At 43.4% G+C, this 27,954-nt stretch overlaps 1 protein-coding gene across 1 annotated transcript; it reads right to left on the bottom strand.

Annotated features, from left to right (window-relative positions):
* Nucleotides 1-1,622: 1,622 nt before the first annotated feature.
* LOC130680769 (uncharacterized) lies at nucleotides 1,623-26,211 on the bottom strand. The gene is made up of 12 exons (XM_057492052.1): nucleotides 26,151-26,211; nucleotides 12,944-13,011; nucleotides 12,491-12,515; nucleotides 7,944-8,074; nucleotides 7,516-7,540; nucleotides 6,861-6,959; nucleotides 6,512-6,565; nucleotides 5,524-5,600; nucleotides 4,660-4,684; nucleotides 3,720-3,818; nucleotides 3,279-3,421; nucleotides 1,623-1,697 (listed from the first exon to the last, which is right to left on the bottom strand). Exons 1-12 carry the CDS (start codon nucleotides 26,209-26,211, stop codon nucleotides 1,623-1,625), a joined length of 882 nt encoding a protein of 293 aa, XP_057348035.1.
* Between the last annotated feature and the right edge of the window lie 1,743 nt (nucleotides 26,212-27,954).

Below are 27,954 nucleotides of genomic sequence, written 5' to 3'. Positions count from 1 at the left end.
TTAAATACCACTATGGCTGCTTGTGTTTAACCACCATCGCACAAACAGCCTTGAGGAGAATTCAACAGCCTCCTCAGAGGTGAGGTTTATTATGAAATGAAGTTGTTATTGGCTGAGTCACGGTGACTCCAAATTTCTTTTGCTATGAGAGCCCAGTGAACACTTTCCTGGCTGGGGATGGGGTTTTGTATTTATTTGTGTGTCTGTTTGTTTTTTCAGATTACTTGAGGTGTATCTGGCATATAATGAATTGCACATATTGAAATTGTACAATTTTATACATGTTGATATACATAACTATTGAGGAAGCAAGGTGATGGGATTTTTTCTTGCTGGGGAAGTTCATACTGGCAGCTGTGCTGCTCGGGAGGATATAAATCTAGGGAAACAGAAGCACACGCACCTACACACTCAGAATCCCACCTTATTGACAGGCGTATAGACACAGCTCATCTCCCTGCACCCTACTCACCACCTGCAGACAATGCGATTGCTCCTAGAAATATGACCATAGTTCTCTGCCTGGAATATCCTATTTTTTGTTTCAATTCACCTCTAATCCTTGACAATATGGCTGTAAAATATGCAGTGTGAAGGGACTTTTTTTTTAAGGAAGTTGATCCTGCCAAGTTCAGTGTAAGTGGGACACATCCCCTGGGGAAACACACCACCGCCATCCCACTGTTTGTCCCACTTTCTCTCTCTCACACACAGCCCCACTCATTCACAATCACACTCTGTAGAGTCACACAAAATATCCCCAAGCCTTGTGCACACAACCCAAGACCACATAAAAGGAACCCAATCCTGGAGCACGGGCAGGGGACTGAGAGGAAATGTTGTCTCTGCCACCAGCCCTGGGAGCAACTTTTGATCAGGAACATGAGGACAGGACAGGAAGCTGCCAACTGGCTGCTGCAAGTGCAGCGGAGGGTCTGCTCCCCACCCTCGTGGCACCCATGGGAGAATTTGTCTCCAGGCTCAAGTGCAGGTGACAGAGCTGTGTCCTGCCAGAGATCCCCCTTCATGGAGGAACACCCAGCCCAGCAGCCTCCTGCTCTGTGCCCACCACATGCTACCCCAGGACCAAAGGCTTTGGTGCTCTGCAGAGGCAAAGCCAACAAGACCTCATCTAGGAAAGATCGTCTTTAAGTAAGAAAGCAAGAAAAGTTGATTATATGCACAGCACTCTCAAAATGCATAGGCATAGTACCTCTGGTATTGGGTATTTAAAATACATTAACAAAATGCTCCTCCACACGTGTTTCCTTTGCCTTTCTGATACCACAATTGCCATCCCCAGTCTCCAGAGCTGCAGGTGTGACCTTGCACCCATTGGTTCTGGCACGAGTTAGTTCCCTACCTGGACAGTCCTCCTAGCCACTGCTGCTGCTGGAGAAGCTCTCCATATCGCTGTCTTTAAAGACACAAACACAAACAGGAAGGTTATGAGAGAAAGGGGCACCCGCTCTTCCTCCTCCTGTTGGGGCCACACCGGCTCACAGCATCGTCCTGCTCTCTCCCTGGTTCCTCAGACCTTCCCTGGGCTCCGTGGGATCAGAGCCCTTCAACAAGACATTGATCACAGATGCAAAGCTTCTGATGAGAGCGATGATCCTCCTTCAACTTGTCACTCGGCCCGTTTCCACTGGGCCGTTCTCGCTGTCACCTGTAGGACCATCACCCTGAAGTTTCAGCTGTGGGGGGGAGATTACCTTCAACGTGTTCACATGTCTGAAGCCTAGGCCGCTACAATGAAATGGGCAAGAACCACTTGGGGACGATGGAGACGTCCTCTCCGTGTGGCCAACATCTACGGGACGACGAGATTCTACTAAACTACAATGTTCTCCACAGAGGAGTCATGATTCAAAAGGAAGCCAAAACCTTAAGTCACCTTGTTTTATATTTTTACTCACTTAAAGAGCTCCTCTCGGCTTACTTCCTGGTAAACGCCTTCAGAGGAAACCAAGAGCCTATTTTGCCTTTTCCCATGGGCCAGTTAAATACCATTATGGATGCTTGTGTTTAACCGCCATCGCACAAACAGCCTTGAGGAGAATTCCACAGCCTACTCAGAGGTGAGGTTTATTATGAAATGAAGTTGTTATTGGCTGTCATGGTGACTCCAAATTTCTTTTGCTATGAGAGCCCTGTGAACACTTTCCTGACTGGGGATGGGGTTTTGTATTTATTTGTGTGTCTGTTTGTTTTTTCAGATTACTTGAGGTGTATCTGGCATATAATGAATTGCACATATTGAAATTGTACAATTTTATACATGTTGATATACATAACTATTGAGGAAGCAAGGTGATGGGATTTTTTCTTGCTGGGGAAGTTCATACTGGCAGCTGTGCTGCTCGGGAGGATATAAATCTAGGGAAACAGAAGCACACGCACGTACACACTCAGAATCCCACCTTATTGACAGACGTATAGACACAGCTTATCTTCCTGCACCCTACTCACCACCTGGAGACTATGCGATTGCTTCTAGAAATATGACCATAGTTCTCTGCCTGGAATATCCTATTTTTTGTTTCAATTCACCTCTAATCCTTGACAATACGGCTGTAAAATGTGCAGTGTGAAGGGACTTTTTTTTTTTTAAGGAAGTTGATCCTGCCAAGTTCAGTGTAAGTGGGACACATACCCTGGGGAAACACACCACCCAAATCCTACTGTCTGTCTCTCTTTCTCTCTCTCACACACAACCCCACTCATTCACAATCACACTCTGTAGAGTCACACAAAACATCCCCAAGCCTTGTGCACACAACCCAAGACCACATAAAAGGAACCCAATCCTGGAGCATGGGCAGGGGACTGAGAGGAAATGTTGTCTCTGCCACCAGCCCTGGGAGCACCCTTTTGATCAGGAACATGAGGACAGGACAGGAAGCTGCCAACTGGCTGCTGCAAGTGCAGCGGAGGGTCTGCTCCCCACCCTCGTGGCACCCATGGGAGAACTTGTCTCCAGGCTCAAGTGCAGGTGACAGAGTTGTGTCCTGCCAGAGAACCCCCATCCCAGAGGAACACCCAGCCCAGCAGCCTCTTGCTCTGTTCCCACCACATGCTACCCCAGGACCAAAGGCTTTGGTGCTCTGCAGAGGCAAAGCCAACAAGCCCTGGCCTAGGAAAGATCGTCTATAAGTAAGAAAGCAAGAAAAGCTGATTATAGGCACAGCACTCTCAAAACGCAAAGGCATAGTACCTCTGCTATTGGGTATGTAAAATACGAGAATAAAATGCTCCTCCACACGTGTTTCCTTTGCCTTTCTGATACCACGCTTCCCATCCCCAGTCTCTAGAGCTTTCGGTGTAACCCCGTTCCCGTTGGCTGTGGCCCGAGGTGGTTCCCTACCTGGACAGTCCTCCTCTTCACTCATGCCGCTGCGGAAGCTCTCCACATCGCAGTCTTTAAAGACAGAAATGCGAACAGGAAGGTTATGAGAGAAAGGGGCTCCCGCTCTTCCTCCTCCTGTTGGGGCCATGCTGGCCCACAGCATCGCCCTGCTCTCTCCCTGGGTCCTCAGACCTTCCCTGGGCTCCATAGGGTCAGAGCCCTTCAACAAGACATTGATCACAGATGCAAAGCTTCAGATGAGAGCGAGGATCCCCCTTCACCTCATCACTTTGTCAGTTTCTGCTGGGCCGTTCTCGCTCTCACCTGCATAACCTTCACCCTGAAGTTCCAACTGTTGGGGGGAAGTTACCTTCGGCGTGCTCACTCTTCCGAAGCCTAGGCCGCTTCAAATGAAATGCCCAATGACCACTCGACGACAATGGAGATGATCTCTCCGTGTGGCCAACATCTATGGGAGGATGAGAGTCTACTAAACTACAATGTTCTCCAGCGAGGAGACGTGATTCAAAAGGAAGCCAAAACCGTAAGTGACCTTGTTTTATATTTCTACTCACTTAGAGACCTCCTCTCACCTTATTTCCTGGGAAAGGCCTTCAGAGGAAACCAAGGCCCTATGTTGCCTTTTCCCACAGGCCAGTTAAACACCATTATGGCTGCTTGTGTTTAACCGCCATCGCACAAACAGCCTTGAGGAGAATTCAACAGCCTCCTCAGAGGTGAGATTCATTATGAAATGAAGTTGTAATTGGCTGAGCCATGGTGATTCCATATTTGTTTTCTTTGAGAGCCCTGTGAACACTTTCCTGAGTGGGGATGGGGTTTTCTGTTTATTTGTGTGTCTTTTTGTATTTTCAGATTACTTGAGGTGTATCTGGCATATAATGAATTACATATATTGAAATTGTACAATTTTATACATGTTGACATACATAACTACTGAGGAAGCAAGGTGATGGGATTTCTTCTTATTGGGAAAATTCATACTGGCAGCTGTGCTGCTCAGGGGGATATAAATCTAGGGAAGCAGAAGCACACGCACCTACACACTCAGAATCCCACCTTATCGACTGACATCCAGACACAGCTCATCTCCCTGCACCCAACCCGCCACCTGGAGACTATGCGACTGCTTCTAGAAACGTGACCATAGTTCTCTGCCTGGAAAATCCTATTTTTTGTTTCACTTCACCTCTAATCCTCATTCCAGTGGGAACCCAGAGTTAAATGGCTCCTCTATCTAAGGACAGCAAGGGTTTTCCCCAACAAGTGAGTGACTTCAGAATACATACCACTTTCACTTGTTCCTGAAGCCATCTGCAATTACAGAAAAGAAAACCATGAGAATCACTTCACCCTACTCAGGGTTTGCACAGGTCTTTAGTTCTCTAGGTGACTTCAGCAACCCAGATAGGACACTGAGGCTGCGTCAATGTCCCCCGCAGTAGGTGGAAAGCTGATTTTCCTGGAGGCTGTCTCTCAAGTCCACTGAGATTGGCAATGACAAAACTCTCAATCCAAGGAGGAGAAATTGCTGCTCAGGAAGAGGCTCCCCAACCACACTATTTGTACGCAGGTTTGGTGTGGCCAGCAGCAAGTGTCCTCTTGAATCAGGGGTCACATGGCCAGAGACGATGACCCAACACTCTCCCCACCAGAGAAATTGTATGTATCACCTGTAATGTACACTGTCAAATTTTCCACTGAATTTGATTGGAAAATGTTAAAAAGACACAGGCCAAGTGTGGTGTGACTTCTGCCAGGTCAAGTCACCAAACCAGAGCTCTTCACCAAACTCAATGGCAATTTCAACCTCCCGCAAAATATAGTCATTCAGGAACTTTCTGGTCAGCACTGATAAGATAATGTCCCATGTGCCCTCTCCATCCCCCAAAGGAATCCACCCAATAAAACACTTTTGTCTCCAGATGAAGATGTCCTCACCTGAAATAGTCATTTTTTACTTTTTATGACTTTCTTGTCTGGCCTGTAAAAACCTCTCACTATCCGTAGCCCTTGGGAGCATCTCTGTAGTTGCTACAAGGGATGCTGCCCAATTCATGAATTGCTTAATGAAGCCAATTAGATCTCCAAATTTACTTGGGTGAATTTTGTCTTTAACAGAAGGAAAGATATCAAGAAAGCAACATTTCTACCTCAGAGAGAGCAACAGTCTCTTCCTCAGCAACAGGCACGGTCTCCTCTGCCTGGTCCACAGGAAGGACCTCAGTTACTGCGTTAAGGGATAACAAGAAAGACACAGAGTAGCTGTCAGTCCATTGGTGGTGCTGCTCAAGAATGACTCAGGGAGGGATGCTTGATATGGACATGGGGCCAGAAAGTACAGAAGCAGGTGGTTACCAGGCATGACTGAACCACTGCTATGGGCCATCCTTGACAATATGGCTGAAAAATGTGCAGCGTGAAGGCACTTTTTTTTTTAAGAAAGTTGATCCTGGCCATTTTAGTGTAAGTGGAACACATCCCCTGCAGAAACATACAACCTCATCCCACTGTCTGTCTCTCTTTCTCTCTGTCACACATCCCCCCACTCATTCACAATCTCACTCTGTAGAGTCACCCAAAACACCCGCAAGCCTTGTGCACAAAACCCAACACCACATAAAAGGAACCCAATCCCAGAGCATGTGCCAGGGCTGAGGGGAAATGTTGTCCCTGCCGCCCGCCCTGGGAGCACCCTTTTGATCAGGAACATGAGGACAGGACAGGAAGCTCCCACTGGGTGCTGCCAGCACAGGGGAGGATCTGCTCCTCACCCTCCTGGTGCCCATGGGAGAACTTGCCTGCAGGCTCAAGTGCAGGTGACAGAGCTGTGTCCTGCCAGAGAGACCCATCCCGGAGGAACACCCAACCCAGCAGCCTCCTGCTCTGTTCCCACCACATGCTACCCCAGGACCAAAGGCTTTGGTGCTCTGCAGAGGCAAAGCCAACAAGCCTTGACCTAGGAAAGATTGGCTTTAAGTAAGAAAGCAAGAAAAGCTGATTATACGCACAGCACTCTCAAAACCCAAAGGCATAGTACCTCTGCTACTGCCTTTCTGATATCATGCTTCCCATCCCCAGTCTCCAGAACAGTAGGTGTAACCCCCCTCCCATTGGCTCTGACCCAAGGTAGCTCCCTACCTGGACAGTCCTCCTCACCACTGCTGCCGCTGAGGAAGCTCTCCCCATCGCAGTCTTTAAAGACACAAACACGAACAGGAAGGTTATGAGAGAAAGGGGCTCCCGCTCTTCCTTCTGTTGTGGCCATGCTGGCTCACAGCAGTGCCCTGCTCTCTCCCTGGGTCCTCAGACCTTCCCTGGGCTCCATGGGATCAGAGCCCTTCAACAAGACATTGATCACAGATGCAAACTTTCAGATGAGAGCAAGGATCCTCCTTCAACTTGTCACTCGGCCAGTTTCCACTGGGCCATTCTCGCTCTCACCTGCAGAACCATCACCCTGAAGTTTCAACTGTTGGGGGAAGGTTACCTTCCACGGGTGCAGTGATCAGACCCCAAGGCCTCTTCACACGAAATGCCCAGTGACCACTGAGGGACGATGGAGATGTTCTGTCTGTGTGGCCAACATCTATGGAACAATGAGATTCTACTAAACTACAGTGTACTCCACAGAGAAGTCGTGATTCAAAAGGAAGCGAAATCTTAAGTGACCTTGTTTTCATTTCTGTCTTACAGCACTCTTCTCAGCTTATTTCCTGGCAAAGGCCTTCAGAAGAAACCAAGACTCTATTTCATCTTTTCTCAAAGGCCAGTTACATACCATTATGGCTGCTAGTCTTTAACCGCCGTCGCACAAACAGCCTTGAGGAGAATTCCACAGCCTACTCAGAGGTGAGGTTTATTATTAACAGAAGTTGTTATTGGCCAAGTCATGGTGACTCCAAAACACAGTTGTTTTCCTTTGACAGTCCTGTGAACACTTTCCTCGGTGGGGATAGGAACACCACTGTTCCCATGTGATTTAGAAAGAAGGACATGGTTTTTCCCTTGGGCAATCCATTTCCCCACCCCACACTTCGTATTCTTATTCTCTGCAGGAAATTGGAATCAGTACAAACCTTTCTATTGGAGATAGCAAGGGTGTACCACCTGTATTAGCACATGAGCAATCCCCGAATACTTACTGTTTCTGCCCCGTCTGGAGGCCACCTGCAATGAGAGGAAACACTGTTGCATCACATTATGTGTGTACTGTGTCCTTGGTGGTTTGGCAACTATTGCAAACAAAATGAGAAACAGTAGTAAGTCAAAGGCCCCCAAAACAAGCATAGAGTCCTCCAATGGGAAAGGGCATGAGCTTTTCCTGGGGAATGTATCTGTCAAGTCCATTGATGGAGCAATTGAAAAACTCTTAATCCATGGAGAAAAAAAATGTTTTTTGAGTAAAAGGGTCCCTACCATACAGTTCACATCCTCCCCTTCCACCACACCAAGAAAATAGTATCTAACATCTAGAATGTACGCTGTCATTTTTTCATATCTGAACTCAACTCAAAAAGAGAGGAACCAAGAAAGCAACATTTCTCTCTTAGGCAAAGACAGGCAAGCTTACCTTGGAAGTAAATGGAGACTTTCCCTCTGCCCCGTCTGCAGGAAGCTCCTCATCCAGGCTCTCAGAGAGATCTAGGAACCCAGAGAAAATGTCAGCCCCTTGGTGGTGTTGCTCAGGAATTACTTGGGGATCTGTAGCGATACAGCCACGGGGAGAGAGTGTATGGCAGTCATCTGCTGCTGGGCCACCTTCCTGGGTGGACAACAGGAAGACAGCCTATAACAACTCTATTTGTAATCACCAAAACTAGAAGCAACCAAGCTGTCCTTCAACAGGTGACTGGATAAACAGAGTGATACATCCACACGATGACACATTATTCTGTAATTAATATAACTGAGCTACCAAGCCACACACACACACACACACACACACACACACACACACACACACACACACACACACAAAGACAAGGATGAATGTTAAATAGAGATAAGTGAGAAAGTCAGTGTGAAAAAGTCCATAGTTTATGATTCCAACTATTTGACATTCTGGAGAAAGAAAAACTATAGAGATGATGGAAAAGATCAGTGGTTGCTAGGATTTTATAGAGAAAGGGAAGAGGATGAGTAGGTGAAACTGGATTTATGAATGATAACCTTGCTGGGTAGAGGATTCTTGGTTGTAGGTTCTTCCCTTTTAATTCGTTGAATTGTCATGCCTCTCCTTTCTGGCCTGTAGAGTTTCTGCTGAGAAATCTGCTTATAGCCTTCTTGAGTTTCCCGTCTAGGTAACTATCTGCCTATAAGATTCCCTCTTTGTCTTTCATCTTTGCCATTTTAATTACTGTATGTCTTGGTGTTGTCTTCCTGGGGTTCATCTTGTTAGGGGCTCTCTGTGCTTCCAGGACCTGGTACCTGTTTCCTTCCCCAGATTGCAGATGTTTTCAGTTATTATTTCTTCAAAGAGAATTCTACTGCTTCATCTCTCTCTTCTCCTTCTGGGACCCCTATGTTGAGAATATTGTTTTGTTTGTTGTCACACAGCTCTCTAAGTATCCTCTCATTTTTAGAAATTCTTTTTTCTCTCTGTTCCTGAGCTTTGTTGCTTTCCTGGTCTCTATCTTTCATCTCATTGATTCTTCCTCCTACTTTCAGCAGTCTACTATTCATTCTCTCCATTATATTTTTCATTTCAGTTACTATATTCTTCAGCTCTGAGTGGCTCTTTTTCAAATCTATCTCTATGTTGACGTTCTTACTGAGATGATTGACTCCTTCCCTCAGGTCAGTGAGTACTGTTATGACTGTTACTTTGAAATCTTTATGAAGAGGATTGGTGGTCTGCTTTATTTAACCCTTTTTCTGGTGTTTTATCTTGTTCTTTTGTTGGGAACATATTTCTCTCTCTCCTCATTTTGTCTGGGTTTCTGTGTTTCTTCCTTTGTATCAGAGAGATCTGCTTTGCCACCTGGCCTAGAAAGTAATGCCTTTATGAAGAAGGTGTCCTGTGATGTCCAGAAACATAAGACTCTGCTCACCAGTGCCTGGTTATCCTCTGTGGTGGGGCCACGGTTGCTGTTAGTGGGCTGTGGGTGGGACTGCATTCCTGCCTATATGTCTGCAGTGGTAGAGACTGGCACCGACCCTCTACACACCCTCTGTGTGCCTGGAGGCACTTCTGCTGGGGTTTGTTGTGGTTGGAGCCATGCTATGTCTACCGGTTGGAAATGGCAGCCACTGCTGGACCAGAGGGGCAGGTACTGCATGTATGAAAGGGAGTGCTCTGCAGGGCTGTGCCACCAGAAGAGCATGGCACATTTGGAATTGGCTCCCGTAGGTCCCCAAACACTTGGGCTGAGCAGGGCTAGGGGAGCATCATCCACCTGCCCTTTCTCCTCGGGAGAGAGCTCTCCCCAGTCCCCGCCCCTCTGGCACACTTCCTGCTACTGGGAAATCTTTCAAACAGCCACCTCTGTGTTGGGTCCCCATGGGACCAATGGAGCATGCCTGTCCCAGAAGCAACAAGAGTCTCAGCCTCCCAGAGTGCTCCAGCTCTCCCTGGTGTCCAGCCCTATTAATTACCAAATAGAGCTACTATGGAAAACAATATGGGAGATTCCTCAAAATATTAATAAAACTGCCATTTCATCTGGCAATTTCACTTTAGGGTAGATACCCAAGAGCATTGGAATCTGGATCTCACAATGACCCCTGCCCTCCCACGCACATTGCAGCGCTAGTCACAGTCACCAAATATGGGGACAATCTAAGTGTCCGTGGACAGAAAAATGGGTACAGAAAATGTGGTACATATCTACAACGGGATATTGTTTGGCCTTAAAAAAGGAGCTCCTGGCATCTCTGATGACACAGATGGCCCTGGAGGACATTATGCTAAGTGAAATAAGCCGGACATAGGAAGACAATACTTCACGATATCAGCTCTGAGTGGAGTCTAAAATAGTCAAGCACATAGAAGCAGAGAGTTGAATGGTGGTTGTCAGGGTATGTGTGGAGGGAAATGTTGGGCAAGGGCTCAGAGTTTCAGTTTTACAAATGCATACGTTTTTTACTTCTAAGTAAATGTATATAATACATTTGTATAATAAGTACAACATAGGGCCTATGATTAAAGACACTGTATTGTGTGTTTAAAAATTTGCTAAGAATCATATGATCTTATGTTGAGTGCCAATACCATGAAAGAAAAAAATCCAACAGACAAATTATGTGAGACAGTATCTTATTTTTGGTGGGACAATATAGAAAAGTGGCAGAGCACAGGGGCTGAGAGAATGGGGCCAGTGCCTGCTGACCTGGGCCTCAGGTGTCTCTGCACCATCCTGTGAAAAAGTTACTAGAGCCTACTTCCTGGGATCATGGCATGAGGCTCAAAATGATTAAATGTAGCAAAAGTCTTCAGAAAACAGACTGGTGATTCAGAAGTACACTGTAAGTGTTTTGTCATTAAATGGCTGCACAAATAAGGTTGATGCTTGGTAGTGGCTGCATCCAGACAGGGGACTTGGATGGCTACAGGATGGGGGATGGTGATAGGTTACTTTTCATCTCTTTCCATAGCTGTGATGCTTTGCAGCTCATGGAGAATATCTGTTAGCATCTCCTGTGATCCCCATGTTAGCCTTGAGGGGTGGGCAGAACAGGGTCTGGGACCCACAGCATGTGGCTCATGGCATGGCAAATCAGATCTTAAAAGATTTGCCCAGAGTCACAACACTGACATATGGTGGATCTGGGACAGGAACGGGTTGGTCCCATGGGGACAGAGATCCCTGAATCCCTGAGACCTGCCCAGGACACCTGAGATCCAGCCCTGCAGCCCAGAACCAGTGTCTCCCCTTGTTTCATTTCTCAAATCCTCCTGCCCCGAGGCTTCTGCAGGAGACAGTGGAAGCCCTGGAGGAGGTGACTGGACCAAGAGAAGAGCCCAGATCCTAACCCAGGCCTTTTCTCTCTGTTTCAATCTCCGATCCTGATAAAAGCAGTTTCCCTTAAAGGGAGAGCCTCTGTAGGGGCAGGGGATGTCCCTGTGGGCACCTGCCCGGGCCTCTGCACACTGTCAGCTGTCTCACACTGAGCCACCCGATGGCCAGGTGACCATCCTGAGGGACCAGTGGTCTGTTTGGCTCCCAAGCTGACTCAGAACCTGGGACATTCCAAAGTGCCAAGTGACCATTACAGGAGGTTGCAGGAGGTGAGTGCTGGGCCATGTGCAGGATGGAAATCAAATGGTGCAGCAGAAGGCAGATTTATTAAGAGGGGTTGCAGGGCATGCAGTAAAGCAGAGAGGGTGCTCTCCAGGCAGAGGAGCCCCTCCCGGGTGGTCTGTCAGCTCTGTTACTGGAAGTACAACAAGCAGCTGAAGGTCAGGGTGGAACAGTCGTGACTTCTCTGGGGAGAGCCTCAGAAAGAGGGGGTGTTTTCCTTATTAAGGCTCTTCCAGGGGTTGTCATGACAATTAGAAGCTGTCATGGCACGGATGGGCGTGATGTTTTCTATGTAAATGAGATTTTAATGAAGTCAGAGATCTGTTCCCCATCAAACCGGATGTCATCCTGGCTAGATCTAGTTCCAGTCAGTTTCCACCACATCTTGTTTATCAGTCTTGGACCCCTCTGCCAGTTGCCCCCCCTCTGGCTAGTCAAGCTACTTCAGGCCTTTGTCTGCTTACCCAGCTCTGTCCCTTTCTGACCCCATGAAGGGTCTGCCAGGACTTAGCTTCCCTTCAGCTGACCAGCCCTGCATGAACAGCTAGAGTGAATTAACCGGGAAGCAGCCATTTGGGCTGGTGCTTCAGTGGTTTCATGAATCACGTCTGTGGCCCTCCATGTCCCACTCCTGCTCTGAGCCCAGTCTGAGCAGCCCAGGATAAGGCTTAGATAAAAGGAAGGCAGCTGCACCCAGGGATTGTGGAAATGGCCATAATTCCTTACCTGGAAAACTCATTTCTTACTGTACCCCCAACCCCCATCCCCACCAGGTAGCTGGAAGGAGGGTGGCTCCAGAGACTAAAGTCAGCAAGCAAGCCCCTCATTACTTATCTAGGTTATTTCCTTAGCGAGTGAGCAATTCTGGGAGACTTACGGTTTTCTCCTGCTCCTGATGCCACCTGCAATGACAGAGGAGAAATCACTGTGAGAATCAGACCACTTTGTGTTCTGTTTGTACAGGAATTTTGTTCTCTTGGTGACTGTAGAAAACCAGATGAGATGCCATGGTTGAGTCAAAGGCCCCGCAAACAAGCATCGAGGGCACATACGGAAAAGACAAAAGCTTTCCCTGGAGAGTGTAGCTCTCCAGTCTGGTTTGTGTGGCAATTACAAAATCCTTAATAAAAAAAGGAAAAATTGCTGAGGAAAACTGGATGCCCTTTTAAATCAAGTATCAGTGGCTAAGATTCTTCTTCATCCCTCTCTCCCAAATAAGCTCTACCTGATATCTTCTGTCTGTATGTGATCAGCTTTCCTATCTAAATTTGATTGAAAAGGAAGCCGAGAAAGCAATCACTGTTTCTGTCTTGGAGGAAGGCAGCCTTACCGTGGCTCCTGACCGGACCTCCTGCTCCGCCTTGCTTTCACAGGGCTCCACCACGTCCTCAGGGCCAACTAGGGAGATGCGGAATTGAGTCAGTACAGTGGCGGTGCTCGGGAATTCCTCAGGGAACTGAGAGTGATTGGACAAAGGAGGGACTCGGGTGTGGGTGGTTAACAAGCACAGACTGAGCTGTTGCTGGGCCGTCCCCTTGTTGGAAGAAGGATGGGGGAGTGAGCAGGAGGGACATGAGAATCAAAGCCTGTGGCTTTCCAGGTAAAGACCCCCCGAGGCCTGGTGAAACAGTCAGTCTACACATGAGTCAGTGATATCAGGTGACTCTGGAACCACACCCTGTGGCCCCAGACAAAAAATATGCATCATTGTTCTAAAGAACAATCCAGGAGTAGGGGCGGAAGATGGCGGCGTGAGTAGAGCAGCGGAAATCTCGTCCCAAAACAACATATATCTATGAAAATATAACAAAGACAACCCTTCCTAGAATAAAGACCAGAGGACACAGGACAATATCCAGACCACATCCGCACCTGAGAGAACCCAGCGCCTCGTGAAGGGGGAGAGGAGGGCCACAAACCAACAAGAAAGGAAGTCCTTCCAGCCGTCACTCGTCCCAGTTCTGCAGACTATTCCTATCACCATGAAAAGGCAAAGCTACAGGCAGACAAAGATCATAGAGACAACACCAGAGAAGGAGACAGACCTAACCAGTCTCCCTGAAAAAGAATTCAAAATAAGAATCATAAACATGCTGACAGAGATGCAGAGAAATACGCAAGAAAAATGGGATGAAGTCCGGAAAGAGATCACAGATGCCAGAAAGGAGATCGCAGAAATGAAACAAACTCTGGAAGGGTTTATAAGCAGAATGGATAGAATGCAAGAGGCCATTGATGGAATTGAAATCAGAGAACAGGAACGCATAGAAGCTGACATAGAGAGAGACAAAAGGATCTCCAGGAATGAAACAATATTAAGAGAACTGTGTGACCAATCCAAAAGGAACAATATCCGTATTATAGGGGTCCCAGAAGAAGAAGAGAGAGGAAAAGAGATGGAAAGTATCTTAGAAGAAATAATTGCTGAAAACTTCCCCACACTGGGGGAGGAAGTAATCGAACAGACCACGGAAATACACAGAACCCCCAACAGAAAGGATCCAAGAAGGACAACACCAAGACACATAATAATTAAAATGGCAAAGATCAAGGACAAGGAAAGAGTGTTAAAGGCAGCTAGAGAGAAAAAGGTCACCTATAAAGGGAAACCCATCAGGCTAATGTCAGATTTCTCAACAGAAACTTTACATGCCAGAAGAGAATGGCATGATATATTTAATACAATGAAACAGAAGGGCCTTGAACCAAGGATACTGTATCCAGCACGACTATCATTCAAATATGACGGTGGGATTAAACAATTCCCAGACAAACAAAAGCTGAGGGAATTTGCTTTCCACAAACCACCACTACAGAACATCTTACAGGGACTGCTCTAGATGGGAGCATTCCTAGAAAGAGCACAGCACAAAACACCCAACATATGAAGAATCGAGGAGGAGGAACAAGAAGGGAGAGAAGAAAAGAATCTCCAGACAGTGTATATAACAGCTCAATAAGGGAGCTAAGTTAGGCAGTAAGATACTAAAGAGGCTAACCTTGAACCTTTGGTAACCACGAATTTAAAGCCTGCAATGGCAATAAGTACATATCTTTCAATAGTCACCCTAAATGTTAATGGGTTGAATGCACCAATCAAAAGACACAGAGTAACAGAATGGATAAAAAAGCAAGACCCATCTATATGCTGCTTACAAGAAACTCACCTCAAACCCAAAGACATGTACAGACTAAAAGTCAAGGGATGGAAAAACATATTTCAAGCAAACAACAGTGAGAAGAAAGCAGGGGTTGCAGTACTAATATCAGACAAAATAGACTTCAAAACAAAGAAAGTAACAAGAGATAAAGAAGGACATTACATAATGATAAAGGGCTCAGTCAAACAAGAGGATATAACCATTCTAAATATATATGCACCCAACACAGGAGCACCAGCATATGTGAAACAAATACTAACAGAACTAAAGGGGGATATAGACTGCAATGCATTCATTCTAGGAGACTTCAACACACCACTCACCCCAAAGGATAGATCCACTGGGCAGAAAATAAGTAAGGACACGGAAGCACTGAACAACACAGTAGAGCAGATGGACCTAATAGATATCTATAGAACTCTACATCCAAAAGCAGCGGGATATACATTCTTCTCAAGTGCACATGGAACATTCTCCAGAATAGACCACATACTAGGCCACAAAAAGAGCCTCAGAAAATTCCAAAAGATTGAAATCCTACCAACCAACTTTTCAGACCACAAAGGCATAAAACTAGAAATAAACTGTACAAAGAAAGCAAAGAGGCTCACAAACACATGGAGGCTTAACAACACACTCCTAAATAATCAATGGATCAATGACCAAATCAAAATGGAGATCCAGCAATATATGGAAACAAATGACAACAACAACACTAAGCCCCAACTTCTGTGGGACGCAGCAAAAGCAGTCTTAAGAGGAAAGTATATAGCAATCCAAGCATATTTAAAAAAGGAAGAGCAATCCCAAATGAATGGTCTAATGTCACAATTATCGAAATTGGAAAAAGAAGAACAGATGAGGCCTAAGGTCAGCAGAAGGAGGGACATAATAAAGATCAGAGAAGAAATAAATAAAATTGAGAAGAATAAAACAATAGCAAAAATCAATGAAACCAAGAGCTGGTTCTTTGAGAAAATAAACAAAATAGATAAGCCTCTAGCCAGACTTATTAAGAAGAAAAGAGAGTCAACACAAATCAACAGTATCAGAAACGAGAAAGGAAAAATCACGACGGAACCCACAGAAATGCAAAGAATTATTGGAGAATACTATGAAAACCTATATGCTAACAAGCTGGGAAACCTAGGAGAAATGGACAACTTCCTAGAAAAATATAACCTTCCAAGATTGACCAAGGAAGAAACAGAAAAACTAAACAGACCAATTACCAGCAACGAAATTGAAGCGGTAATCAAAAAACTACCAAAGAACAAAACTCCCGGGCCAGATGGATTTACCTCGGAATTTTATCAGACATACAGGGAAGACATAATACCCATTCTCCTTAGAGTTTTCCAAAAAATAGAGGAGGAGGGGGTACTCCCAAACTCATTCTATGAAGCTAACATCACCCTAATACCAAAACCAGGCAAAGACCCCACCAAAAAAGAAAACTACAGACCAATATCCCTGATGAACGTAGATGCAAAAATACTCAACAAAATATTAGCAAACCGAATTCAAAAATACATCAAAAGGATCATACACCATGACCAAGTGGGATTCATCCCAGGGATGCAAGGATGGTACAACATTCGAAAGTCCATCAACATCATCCACCACATCAACAAAAAGAAAGACAAAAACCACATGATCATCTCCATAGATGCTGAAAAAGCATTTGACAAAGTTCAACATCCATTCATGTTAAAAACTCTCAGCAAAATGGGAATAGAGGGCAAGTACCTCAACATAATAAAGGCCATCTATGATAAACCCACAGCCAACATTATATTGAACAGCGAGAAGCTGAAAGCATTTCCTCTGAGATCGGGAACTAGACAGGGATGCCCACTCTCTCCACTGTTATTTAACATAGTACTGGAGGTCCTAGCAATGGCAATCAGACAAAATAAAGAAATACAAGGAATCCAGATTGGTAAAGAAGAAGTTAAACTGTCACTATTTGCAGATGACATGATACTGTACATAAAAAACCCTAAAGACTCCACCCCAAAACTACTAGAACTGATATCGGAATACAGCAAAGTTGCAGGATACAAAATCAACACACAGAAATCTGTGGCTTTCCTGTATACTAACAATGAACCAACAGAAAGAGAAATCAGGAAAACAACTCCATTCACAATTGCATCAAAAAAAATAAAATACCTAGGAATAAACCTAACCAAAGAAGTGAAAGACTTACACTCTGAAAACTACAAGTCACTCTTAAGAGAAATTAAAGGGGACACTAACAGATGGAAACTCATCCCATGCTCGTGGCTAGGAAGAATTAATATCGTCAAAATGGCCATCCTGCCCAAAGCAATATACAGGTTTGATGCAATCCCTATGAAACTACCAGCAACATTCTTCAATGAACTGGAACAAATAATTCAAAAATTCATATGGAAACACAAAAGACCCCGAATAGCCAAAGCAATCTTGAGAAAGAAGAATAAAGTAGGGGGGATCTCACTCCCCAACTTCAAGCTCTACTATAAAGCCATAGTAATCAAGACAATTTGGTACTGGCACAAGAGCAGAGCCACAGACCAATGGAACAGACTAGAGAATCCAGACATTAACCCAGACATATATGGTCAATTAATATTTGATAAATGAGCCATGGACAGACATACAATGGCTAAATGACAGTCTCTTCAACAGGTGGTGCTGGCAAAACTGGACAGACAGCTACATGTAGGAGAATGAAACTGGACCATTGTCTAACCCCATATACAAAAGTAAACTCAAAATGAATCAAAGACCTGAACGTAAGCCATGAAACCATTAAACTCTTGGAAGAAAACATAGGCAAAAACCTCTTAGACATAAACATGAGTGACCTCTTCTTGAACATATCTCCCCGGGCAAGGAAAACAACAGCAAAAATGAGTAAGTGGGACTATATTAAGCTGAAAAGCTTCTGTACAGCAAAAGACACCATCAATAGAACAAGAAGGATCCCTACAGTATGGGAGAATATATTTGAAAATGACACATCCGATAAAGGCTTGACGTCCAGAATATATAAGGAGCTCACACGCCTCAACAAACAAAAAACAAATAACCCAATTAAAAAATGGGCAGAGGAACTGAACAGACAGTTCTCCAAAAAAGAAATACAGATGGCCAACAGACACATGAAAAGATGCTCCACATCGCTAATTATCAGAGAAATGCAAATTAAAACTACAATGAGGTATCACCTCACACCAGTAAGGATGGCTGCCATCCAAAAGACAAACAACAACAAATGTTGGCGAGGCTGTGGAGAAAGGGGAACCCTCCTACACTGCTGGTGGGAATGTAAGTTAGTTCAACCATTGTGGAAAGCAGTATGGAGGTACATCAAAATGCTCAAAACAGACTTACCATTTGACCCAGGAATTGCACTCCTAGGAATTTACCCTAAGAACGCAGCAATCAAGTTTGAGAAAGACAGATGCACCCCTATGTTTATTGCAGCACTATTTACAATAGCCAAGAATTGGAAGCAACCTAAATGTCCATCAATAGATGAATGGATAAAGAAGATGTGGTACATATACACAATGGAATACTACTCAGCCATAAGAAAAGGGCAAATCCAATCATTTGCAGCAACATGGATGGAGCTGGAGGGTATTATGCTCAGTGAAACAAGCCAAGCGGAGAAAGAGAAATACCAAATGATTTCACTTATCTGTGGAATATAAGAACAAAGGAAAAACTGAAGGAACAAAACAGCAGCAGAATCACAGAACTCAAGAATGGACTAACAGGTACCAAAGGGAAAGGGACTGGGGAGGATGGGTGCGTAGGGAGGGATAAGGGGGGGAGAAGTAGGGGGGTATTAAGATTAACATGCATGGGGGGGTAGGAGAAAAGGGAGGGCTGTACAACACAGAGAAGGCAAGTAGTGATTCTACAACATTTTGCTATGCTGATGGACAATGACTGTAAAGGGGTTTATAGGGGAGACCTGGTATAGGGGAGAGCCTAGTAAGCATAATATTCGTCATGTAAGTGTAGATTAATGATACCAAAAACAAAGAAAAAAAAAAAAGGGCAGTTCCTGTGTGGTAACCTCCAACGAGTTCTACACAAGGGTATAAAGGGCATATAAAAGTGTAGGCAAAGGGTCTGTTTGTGTTTATACAGAGGATCAAAGCCTAATTGGGCTACCCCGAAAATGAACTAAGATACGATATGAAAAAGAACTTCCAACATCAGCACTCTCTGGAAGACTCATGCCAGAAGATGATCATCACAAAAACCCCAACAAAGATCCACGCACTGCTACAGGTGTAGATGCACTCATCCCACCCGTTCCTGGACTTGCCATGGGAATGAGGAATGAGATATCTAAGCTGGCCTGTGCATACAGTAAAACAACAAATTTGACTGGATCTATACTGTTGGAACTCAACCAAGAATTTGGAGAAGTGCAAATTGTAGCGCTCCAAAGTCTTACAACTACAGACTATTTACTGTTAAAAGAACATATGGCATGTGAACAGTCCCCAGGAATGGGTTGTTTTAATTTGTCTGATTTCTCTCAGACTGTCCAAGTTCAGTTGGACAATATCCACCATGTCATAGATAAGTTTTCACAAATGCCTAAGGTGCCTAACTGGTTTTCTTGGTTTCACTGGAGATGGGTGGTAATTACAGGTATGCTTTGGTTATGTAACTATACTCCTACTATGTTAATGTGTGTGCGCAATTTAAGTAGTAGCTTAAAACCTATACATGCTGAAGTTACTCTACAAGAAGATATGTCAAAGAAATAATCAATCTTCCCATGTTTTCTTCCGCCTGCTACTTCTACAGCTTTTCTTCTTCCTTCCTAATTACAACCCTTAAATAGAATTCGTGCCTCATATCAAATTTACCGAGTATCATAATTCTTCCAAGTGGTAAAGATACCTCAAGACAAATGCTGGGCATAGAAGCCACAGGGCATAAATATGCAAAGAAGTAAAAAGCTAACCTTTTCAGACAATAAGGCTTCTCTCTCACTTACCAACTTCACATTTCCCTGTATGGCCCCGGAAGATGACTGGTTAGCCAGAGACGGGTAAGATTCCTCAAGGGAGGAACAACCTAAGACAGGCACAGTCGCAGGGGGGCCATCAGGTGAGAAATTGGGGATCAACAGAGGTGAGGCTTAGAACCTCACCCCCCCTGTTCTGAGAGAAATCTTCTGCATACGTGGATGTTTTATTGCCCTGGTCTAGCTTGGATTAACACATAGTCTACAGGCACACACCTGATCATCTACATTTGCTCTCTTACAACACTAAACTATGTTTTCTACCTTTATCTTGTATCTACCTACCACTTCAGCATTTTATTAAAAATAATAATAATAAAGAGAGAAATGTAGTATCCACACATAAATCAAGTATAAAAACCAAATGAGTATTCATATTTGAACTGACTGTTTAGAGTTCATAATGCATGAGCAAAACTGAAAGTTTCTGTGATGACTGCCCTTGTACTGTTCACTATGTAACTTATTCATTATGTAAGAATTTGTTCTCCATGTAAGAACTTGTTTGTTATGCCTCAGAAGATTGGAGACTGACGAAAATTAGGCTTGGGGTGGATTAATGATTGTGCATTGAGCATTGACTCCCCTATACAGAATTTTATTGTCGTTAACAACCATTTGATCAATAAATATGAGAGATGCCCTCACAAAAAAAAAAAAAAAAAAAGGACAGACTTCCAATGGTAAAATAAATAAGTAACCGGGATGTAATGTATAGCATAAGGAATATAGTCAAGATATTGTAACAGCTTGGTAGGGTGATAGCTGGAACCTCGAATTATGTATATAAATGTTCTACCACTGTGTTGTACACTTGAAACTAATGTAATGTAATACTGTGCGTCAACTACCCTTCAATAAAAAATAATTATTTAAAAAAAAAAAAAAAAAAAAAGAACAATCCAGGGTCCAGATTCCCGGTGGGCAGACAGTGTGTTCAGGCGAGATGAACTCCATCCAGCTCACAGGAAGGGAAGGTCACCGGCTAGTAGAAAGTCCTGTGTTCTCAAATATGGGAAACAATGTCATCCCGCATTATTTATTCTTCACAAATACAAGTGCTTCCAAACAGAACATAAATTCCTGAGATACTTGCCAAGTCGTAGAAAAGCACGTCATAGAAAAGACCATAGCTTAGCTTTCAGAAAGAGATCTGGATGAAAGGTCAAGGATCTAAGGAACACATTACACTGAAACCACTTTAATAGATACTCATTCTTTTTTAAAGCTATAATTCTCCCTGCAAATGTATGCAATTGTCTAGTTACCTAAAATTTCATTGCTCTCATCTACGTACGTTATCTATTTTTCTTTGTGTGTTACTAACAATCAATGTACTTGGTTATCTATCAGTCACTAAATTAATTCATTAACCAATTGTCTCTTTAATTGTATGTGGAAAGACTGGCTATTCTTTGAGGAAAAAATCACTCTATTTCACCATGCTTACATGTGGGGTGCTGAATGAGTTGGGTGGTAGCATATAATTGATTTCTCTGTAAGATGTAATTTTGGATAATACCTACAATATAAAAGTAAATTGAAACCTAGACACTCACATTCCTTTTTTTATTATTAAGGTATCATTGAAATACATTCTTATGAAGGTTTCACATGAAAAACATTGTGCTTACTACATTCACCCATATTATCAAGCCCCCCTCACACCCCACTGCAGGCACTCTCCATAAGCATAGTAAGATGCCACAGAGTCACTACGTCTTCTCTGTGCTATACTGTCTTCCCCTTGACACCAGTGACATTATGGCATGTGTGCCAGTCATAGTGCCCCTCAATCCACTTCTCCTCCCCGACCCCTCCTTCTCCCCTCAGCCCCTCTCCCCTCACCCCCCTGTGGTAACCACTAGACCCTTCTTGGAGTCTGTGAGTTCGCTGCTGTTTTATTCCTTCAGTTTGCTTCATTGTTATACGCCACAAATGGGCACTCACATTCTAATGATCTCTTTGGGAAAACTATTTCCAGTTGACCCTTGAACAACATGGGTGTGAACTGTGGGGGTCCACTTATAAGTGGATTGTTTTTCAACAAATACACTATAGTACAGGAAACGGATTTTCTCTTAACGTTTTCTTAATATTTTCTTTTCTCTAACGTACTTTATTGAAAGAATACAATATATAATACATTTAACATACAAAATATACGCTAATTGACAATGTTATTAGTAAGACTTCAGAACAACCATAGGCGATTAGTAGTTAAATTTGGGGGAAGTCAGTTATCACCCAGATATAAACCCATGCATCTGTATGTCCAATATGACAAAGGAGCCAAGAATATACAATGACGACAAGTCAGTCTCTTCAATAACTGGTGTTGGGAAAATTGGGCAGCTACATGAAAGACAATGAAACTGGATTACTGTCTAATTCCATACACTAAAGTAAACTTGAAATGGATAAAATATTTAAAAGTAAGACATGAGACCATAAATCTCTTAGAAGACAACTTAGGCAAAAATCTCTTGAACAAAAGTATAAGCAAATTTCTTCTGGACACATCTCGTGCAAGAGAAACAAAAGCAAAAATGAATAGATGGGACAACATCAAACTAAAAAGTTTCTCTACAGCAAAGGACACCAACAGAACAAAAAGACAGCCTACATTGTGGGAGGATATATTCATAAATGATTTATCTGATAAGGGGTTAACATCTGAAATATATAAAGAACTCATACAACTCCACACCAAAAAGAAAAAAACAACCTGATTAAAAAGTGGGCAGGGGACCTGAACAGACATTTCCCCAGAGAAGAAATACAGATGGCCAACAGGCACATGAAAAGATATTTCACATCACCAAGAAAATGCAAATCAAAACCACAAGGCGGAACCACCCCACACCATTCAGAATGGCCATTGTTCAAAGGACAAGAAATAACAAGTGCTGGCAATGATGTGGAGAAATGGGAACCCTCCTACACTCTCGGTGGGAATATAAATCGGTGCAGCCCCTATGGAAAGCAGGGTGGAGGTTCCTCAAACAATTGAAATAGAAATATACAACCCAGTAATCCACTTCTAGAAATTTACCTGAGGATAATAAAATCCCTGATTTGTAAAGGTATATGAATCCCTGTGTTTACTGTTGCATTATTTACAATAGCCAAGATATGGAAGCAGGCAAAGTGTCCGTCAATAAATACATGGATAAAGAAGAGGTGGTGGTACATATACACAATGGAATATTACTCAGCCATAGAAAGAAAGAAAGCCTGCCATTTGTGACAACATGGATGGGCCTAGAGGGTATTATGCTAAGTCAAATAATCCAGGCAGAGAAAGACAAGTACCACATGATTTCACTTATTTGTGGAATCTAAAGACAAAACAAAGTGAACAAAATAGCAGTAGACGCATAGACATTGAGCAGTGACTGGTGGTTACCTTGGGAGAGGGGTTGGGATTAGTGGGTGGTGAGCAGGAAGGGGATAAAGGGCACGAAAATTCGCAGTCATAATATGAGTTGTTCCTGGGACTGGTAACACAGTATGGAGAATACAGCCAATGATTCTCCTCACGTCTTTCTATGTTGCCAGACAGTAACTGCACTAGTTGGGGTCAGTATTTAATAATGTGAACCACTGTGTTGTACATTTGAAACTAATATAAGATTGTACATAATCCATACTTCAATTTTAAAAAAAGGTATTTGTGTTTCAGCTGCACTGTGTGGGGGTCAGCGGCCCCAGCCCTGCATTGTGCAGGGGTCAACTACATATGAACAGGAGTGACAGGACCGACGGTGTGCTGACCTCAACACACATTCAGTGTCAGGAGCGCAGGGAAGGTTTGTGATGGTGATAGATTCCCTTCCTTGTGTGAAATGCCTCCGGACTCATCTCAACCGTTCTAAATTTCTGAAGTTAAGTTTAATTGATGAGGCAAAAAAAACTGCCATGTGTTCCCCAGAGGTGGGAAGTGAGAGGTGCAGAGTGTAAGAGGAAATGGTATGTTTTTCTAAATGGAGAAAAGGTAAGGCAAACAACTTGATAGAAAAACCAAAAATAGAAATCGAGGAATAAACAAAACTATAAACATATTTATAACTCTGTATACAGACAAAACTAGAGAAAGGAAATTTTTAAAAGAAGAGAAAAGTACTTTGAGAAAAAGGTGACAAGTCCATTAGTAACAACAGCATTCTGAGAACATCTTTGTGAACATACCTGTACAACAATTGAGGTTTCCCATCTCAAAAGGCTCTAGGTATGAAGCTGAGAGTTTCTCACCTCTCACCAGAGTGAACTACTCAGCTCACAGTGTGGCCGATGAAACAGAACCCAAGGTGGGCATCACCACGTTACCGTGGCCACAGCGCATCATAGAAGCCTGAGAGTGGATGCAGCCCTGCCCACCTCAGGTCCCACTACCTCTGTCAAGACAAGTGTGTATTCAGTGGACAAGTGTGGCACTTAAAAGAAAGTTCTGTTTCAAGAACTGAACCCTAGTCTCACACATTATTCTCCATTTCTTAAACATATTACATAAGGGGAAATGACCAGCCCCCCAGACACAGTCAATAAACAAATTTCAGGGGTAAGTGGGAAAGACAAAGCATTTTGAGAATAAATAGGGGTCCCATTTTTTCTGTGAAATACCATCCCTTCCCATTTCTAGCATCCTGAGTCACCAGACATTTCTAGAATGATTTAAAGTCAGTTCCAGATGAAATAAAGAGCATTAATCGAAATTCAGTTTAGAAAGTTATATTTCTCTAAAGCATATATTCATCAAAATATATGTTTTTCCTCTCATCATATATGTATCCTACCTACTTTTTCTCTGTGTGAGCCAAGACTATGTACTTAGATCTCTTAATCTTGTGAATTTACTGAGCAATTGCTTGGTCATTTTGTCTGTGAAAAGGTGACTCTTCACTAAATAATGAAGGGGGAAATCACTGTATTTTTCACCACTGCATTTCTTTGAGGCTGAGTGAGTTAAGTGAAAAACTTACACTTACTGCTTTTCTAAATGAAAAATTTTGAATAGCCCCCAAACCGCAAGATTAAATGTGTACATTGTTGCAGCGGCCATCTCTGCAATAATCCAGCTGAACCTGAGAGGGGTGGATGGGAGATTCAAGAAAAACACAGAGAGAGATACAAGAAAGACACAGAAACCAAAGTTAGGATGACCGCTCACTGACCACCAGTGGCCGACAAGTGGTACAGTTTTATTTCTGAGCACAGCTTATATGCACAGAAGGGCTCTGGGTTTCACGGGGGCAGGTGTGACAGTGCTGTGGACGCTAACCTGGCCAGAGATACACAGTATCTACCTACAACTCTCTGCACGATGTCATGTGCATGTGCGTGTGTCTGGTTACTTGCATGTACATGTGTGCACTGGCCATGTGCCCCCGGCCTCTGTCAGCCTTTCAGAGAGGACAGGAGAGTGCCCAGGCCAATGGCCAGGCTGCCACCTCAGGTGCGGTGCGACCGCCGCCACACCCATCCTCCTTGACAGCTGCGCTTTACACATTTTCACATAGATCGTCACGTGACCCCTGGGGCTCAAACTGGAAACAGTGAGCCCACAGCTAGAGCAGGGAGAGTGGCACCGCAAAGCCCCTTCCCTTGGCTCTGCATCAGCATCAGGCTGCCATAGCTTTGAGCTGTGTCTGTGAGCATCTGTGTTTCACCTGCATTTATTTTGTGCATCCATTAAGAAGATGCGCCCTAAGGTATCAGAAAAGCCTTAGGTTCTTTTGGGGGTCTGCAAATGCTCAAAACATTTTCATATGAATTAATGGTAATTGAATTTTGCTTCACATCATTTTGGCTTACAGAAGGATTCGTACATACACTCTACTTTCAGGTGTCGGGAGAAACCGGAACTAGAACCTTGTTTTTGTGGGGCTTGAAACTGACCTTTTGGGAGGATCTCTAAAACACACATATATACACACGCACATACATACATACACACGGGTGTGCACACCTTTGGGAGGAACCCTGGAGATTAAAGCTTGCCAAACTGCACTGTAACTGCCTCTTGTTCCTTCCACGGAAGCCCTTCCTTTCCCTTATACCTCATGGATACATCTGCATCTCTAACAGGTTGTCATCCAGTGTCACTTTTGGGTTATCTTGACTCTACGTGAATTCATTGTCCGCCATGTATTGACCACTTTGTACCTACTACTTTGCTAAGTGTTTTCCACACATCCTGTTTAATCCTTTAGAAATGGGTTTCTCAACCTGGGTAATACTGTTGTTCTGGACCAGGTGATTCTTTTGGGAGAGGGGAGACGTTCTATCTTAAGAGCTCTTAAGATATTTAGCAGCATTTCAGCCTTTACCCACTAGATGGCAGCAGCGCACCACACTCCCACTCCAGGTGATTAAAATATTTCCCGACATCGCCAGATGTCGTCCCTGGCGGTAAAATCCCTCTGGTTGAGAACCACCGCTGCTGTAGAAATACTGTTCAAAGAGTGGTTTGTTACCTGCAAAGAGGTGACCACAGAAACTGAGATAAAATGTTTAGAAATTTAACAGTTTGACATTGATGCAACATCCAATCAAGTAGATAGCTACAGGTGTCCCTGAACTGGAATGCTTTGCAGGTACACAGAGCTGCTTATTAGTCATGCACAGTAGGGCTATTTAGTGGCCTGGGACAGATTAAAAGTTACAAAAACCAGCCCTTTACCACAGTTTGAAAAACACTACAGTGGGTATTTTTGTCTTCATTTTTTAAGAGGAGGAAACACTCCAGTAGGTATTTTTTTCTGCACTTTTATAGAGGAAGAAACGGGCAGATTGTATAATTTTGTGTAAGGTCATGTAGCCTGTAAATGTAGATGGAAACCCAGACAGTCTGACCCCAAGACCTGTATTCTTTTTTTTTTTAACAGTGGTATATTTATTTATTTATTTATTTTTAAATTTATTTATTTTTTGGTATCATGAATATACACTTACATGAACAACATTATGTTTACCATGTAACTCCCATCATCAAGTCCCCCCCACATACCCCATTACAGTCACTGTGCGTCAGTGTAGTAAGATGCTTTAGAATTACTACTTGTCTTCTCTGTGCTATACTGCCTTCCCCGTGCCCCCCCCCACATTATGTGTGCTAATCATAATTCCCCTTTTACCCCTTATCCCTCCCTTCCCACTCATCCTCCCCAGTCTCTTTCCCTTTGGTAACTGTTAGTCCATTCTTGGGTTCTGTGAGTCTGCTGCTGTTTGTCCCTTCAGTTTTTTGTTTGTTTGTTTTTTCAAAAACCACATTTATGTAAAAGGTATCTTTAAAACAATGCCATTGATACTTAAAAAGGTTACCTGTAGTTTTGATTTAATATGGCCTTGAAAATACAGCATTACCCATATTTTCTGTACCTAAGGGAAAGCTGCTAAGTATAATGAGGACCAGATAGTCATAAAACAATAAACTTGGAAGATATTTAATGTATCCTGTCTCTGTTTACTGCTTGTTGGAGGGGTGTGGGTTTTTAAATCAGCTTTTTAAAAAAAAATCACTAAATATAGTCATTCAAGTACAAATAGCTGTATTATTTTAATCTGAAGAGGTAAGAATATATCTTACACCTTGAGGAATAAGTACAATACAGGAGGAAAATGATAAAAAAACTAATTCTATTAAGTCAAGAGAATCACTGGGAAACTACAGGTAATGCTATATAGACTTTATATTTCAGATTTCTAAAATAATAATTTCAACCTGTAATAACAAAAGAGGCTTTGACCTTTTAATGGTCAATTTTACTATACTTTCCTATTTTTAAATACAATATTGTCACTGAATCTAAAGACAGACATGAGAACACTTTAGGAAAGAGTCCTTCTCACTCAAGATGTTACTCCCCCACTGCATATGTTTAGTTCTTATTCTCTTATGATATGCACACAATATTTTGGTATTTCTGACTCACTGAACAAATGAATGAGTTTTGCATGGAATCTGTATCATTTCTTCCCATGGATGCACCTCTATTCTTGTTCTTAATGATTTTGTCGTGAATCTCCAAGCCATCTGGTCTGTCAGCAGGTCCATTTTCCAAAATTTTTGAGACAGAAATTCCTTCTGGTAATGTTTCTTCCTCATTGTTGTGATTTGGTCAACCTCCTATA

The sequence above is a fragment of the Manis pentadactyla genome, chromosome 14 (assembly GCF_030020395.1).
Source record: "Manis pentadactyla isolate mManPen7 chromosome 14, mManPen7.hap1, whole genome shotgun sequence".
NCBI lineage: Eukaryota > Metazoa > Chordata > Mammalia > Pholidota > Manidae > Manis > Manis pentadactyla.
The sequence above is the reverse complement of the archived record's forward strand: the minus strand, read 5'-3'. Positions and strand labels throughout refer to the sequence as shown.

Coding starts and splice junctions, on each gene's coding strand:
- LOC130680769 (XM_057492052.1), bottom strand. CDS start 26,211: ATGTCGGGAAATATTTTAATCACCTGGAGTGGGAGTGTGGTGCGCTGC. Junction 4,685..5,523: donor AGACTGTTGCTCTCTCTGAG/GTAGAAATGTTG, acceptor CTGTAATTGCAG/ATGGCTTCAGGAACAAGTGA. Junction 1,698..3,278: donor GGAAGCGTGGTATCAGAAAG/GCAAAGGAAACA, acceptor TCCCCCCCACAG/CTGAAACTTCAGGGTGATGG.